This window comes from Piliocolobus tephrosceles, chromosome 21 (genome assembly GCF_002776525.5).
Source record: "Piliocolobus tephrosceles isolate RC106 chromosome 21, ASM277652v3, whole genome shotgun sequence".
In the NCBI taxonomy this organism is placed as follows: Eukaryota; Metazoa; Chordata; class Mammalia; order Primates; family Cercopithecidae; genus Piliocolobus; species Piliocolobus tephrosceles.
The window spans coordinates 37,080,258-37,081,842 of NC_045454.1; the positions used below are offsets into that span (position 1 = coordinate 37,080,258).

The 1,585-nt window shown below is 52.1% G+C and overlaps 1 protein-coding gene across 2 annotated transcripts in view; it reads left to right on the top strand.

Moving 5' to 3' along the window:
- Positions 1–1,044: 1,044 nt before the first annotated feature.
- The window catches only part of CIB3 (calcium and integrin binding family member 3), a 12,588-nt gene continuing 12,047 nt past the window's right edge, over positions 1,045–1,585 (top strand). Inside the window, exons 1-2 of one of the 2 annotated variants that reach the window (XM_023229681.2) lie at positions 1,045–1,145; positions 1,373–1,407. In XM_023229681.2, the coding sequence (XP_023085449.1) occupies positions 1,095–1,145; positions 1,373–1,407 (86 nt within the window). In that variant the 5' untranslated portion in view covers positions 1,045–1,094. The remainder of the gene's footprint in view (positions 1,146–1,372; positions 1,408–1,585) is intronic. The other variant, XM_023229682.2, reaches the window with a different exon arrangement.

The following is a 1,585-nucleotide window of genomic DNA, read 5'->3' on the forward strand; positions in this document are numbered from 1 at the left end:
CTCAATGCACACCCCAGAACTTCATCTAGCTTGTTCATGTTGCCAGTGCAGTGATGCAATCATGGCTCACTACAGCCTCAAACTCCTGGGCTCAAGCAATCCTCCCACCTTGGCCTCCCGAGTAGCTGGGACCACAGGCATGAACCACCACGTCCAGCTAATTTTTGTATTTTTAGTAGAGACAAGGCCTTGCCATGCTGCTCAAGCTGATCTTGAACTCCTGGCCTCAAGCGAACCTCATGGTTTGCCTCAAAAGTGCTAGGATTGCAGGTATGAGCCACCTCACCCAACCAAAACCTTATTTTTTTTGGAGATGGAGTCTCACTCTGTCGCCCAGTCTGGAGCGCGATGGTGTGATGTCGGCTCACTGCAACCTCCGCCTCCTAGGTTCAAGCAATTCTCCTGCCTCAGCCTCTGGAGTAGCTGGGATTACAGGCATGCACCACAACAGCAGGTTAATTTTTGTATTTTTAGTAGAGACGGGGTTTCACTGTGTTGGCCAGGCTGGTCTTGAACTCCTGACCTCAGGTGATCCACCTGCCTCGGCCTCCCAAAGGGCTGGGATTACAGGTATGAGCCACTTCACCCAGCCAAAATCTTTTTTTTTTTTTTTTTTTTAATCTCAGATCCTGAGAATGATTGTATAAGGTAGGTATAATGTAATTTTCATCTCATGAATGAGGTTCAGAGAAGTCAGGTGACTTGCCCAGGGCCACACAGCTAGTGGGCAGAGAGCTGGAATTTGAGCTGGAGTGTGCCCATAGCCCTTCCGTATACCCTGCCTGTCTCTTGAGCGTGCCCCGTAACCCCAGCCTCACCTGGTGGTGGCAGATGTGGCCTCCCCACTGAGGGCTTCTCTGTGATGTCCCACAGCCCTTATCCTCACCCATGGACACATTCAGGCTGTTGTCCAGAGAGCCTGGCTGTAATTTGAGTCTCACCAAGCAGGGGGTGATGGTGTGGGTGGGCGGGTGACAGCCAGGGCAGGGAGATTTGCCCAGACACTGGTACACAACAGCCTGGCAACCCGTGTGGCCCCGAGGAAGCTGGGAACCTTCGGGGTGCGTCCCCAAGTCTAGGCTGTGGTTCACACCATGGGCAACAAGCAGACAGTCTTCACCCACGAGCAGCTGGAAGCGTATCAGGTAGAGGGGACAGGAGGGGTCCTCAGTGGGTTTGACAGCTTTGGTTCCGTGGTCTGGGAAGTGGGAACAGAATCCCTTCATCGGGGTGTACCGTCTGCCTGGGTTCCTGGTTCGGCTCTGTGTGTGGCAGCATTGGGCCATCTGTGTGAGTGTGGGGTGGAGGGAGGACGCCGTGGGAGGAGGCCCCAGAGGCAGGGTTTGGGTTAAGACAACACCTCTCTCCACAGGACTGCACGTTTTTCACAAGGAAGGAGATCATGAGGTCAGTCCAGGGAGGTAGAGAGAAAAGATCTGGAAAAACAACTTTCTATTCATTGCTGGAGGATATTTGCAATTTGGGGTGTGTGTGTGTGTGGTCCTTCTTCCCTCCTTCCCTCCTTTCTTTTTCTTTCTTTTCTTTCTTTCTTTCTTTCTTTCTTTCTTTCTTTCTTTCTTTCTTT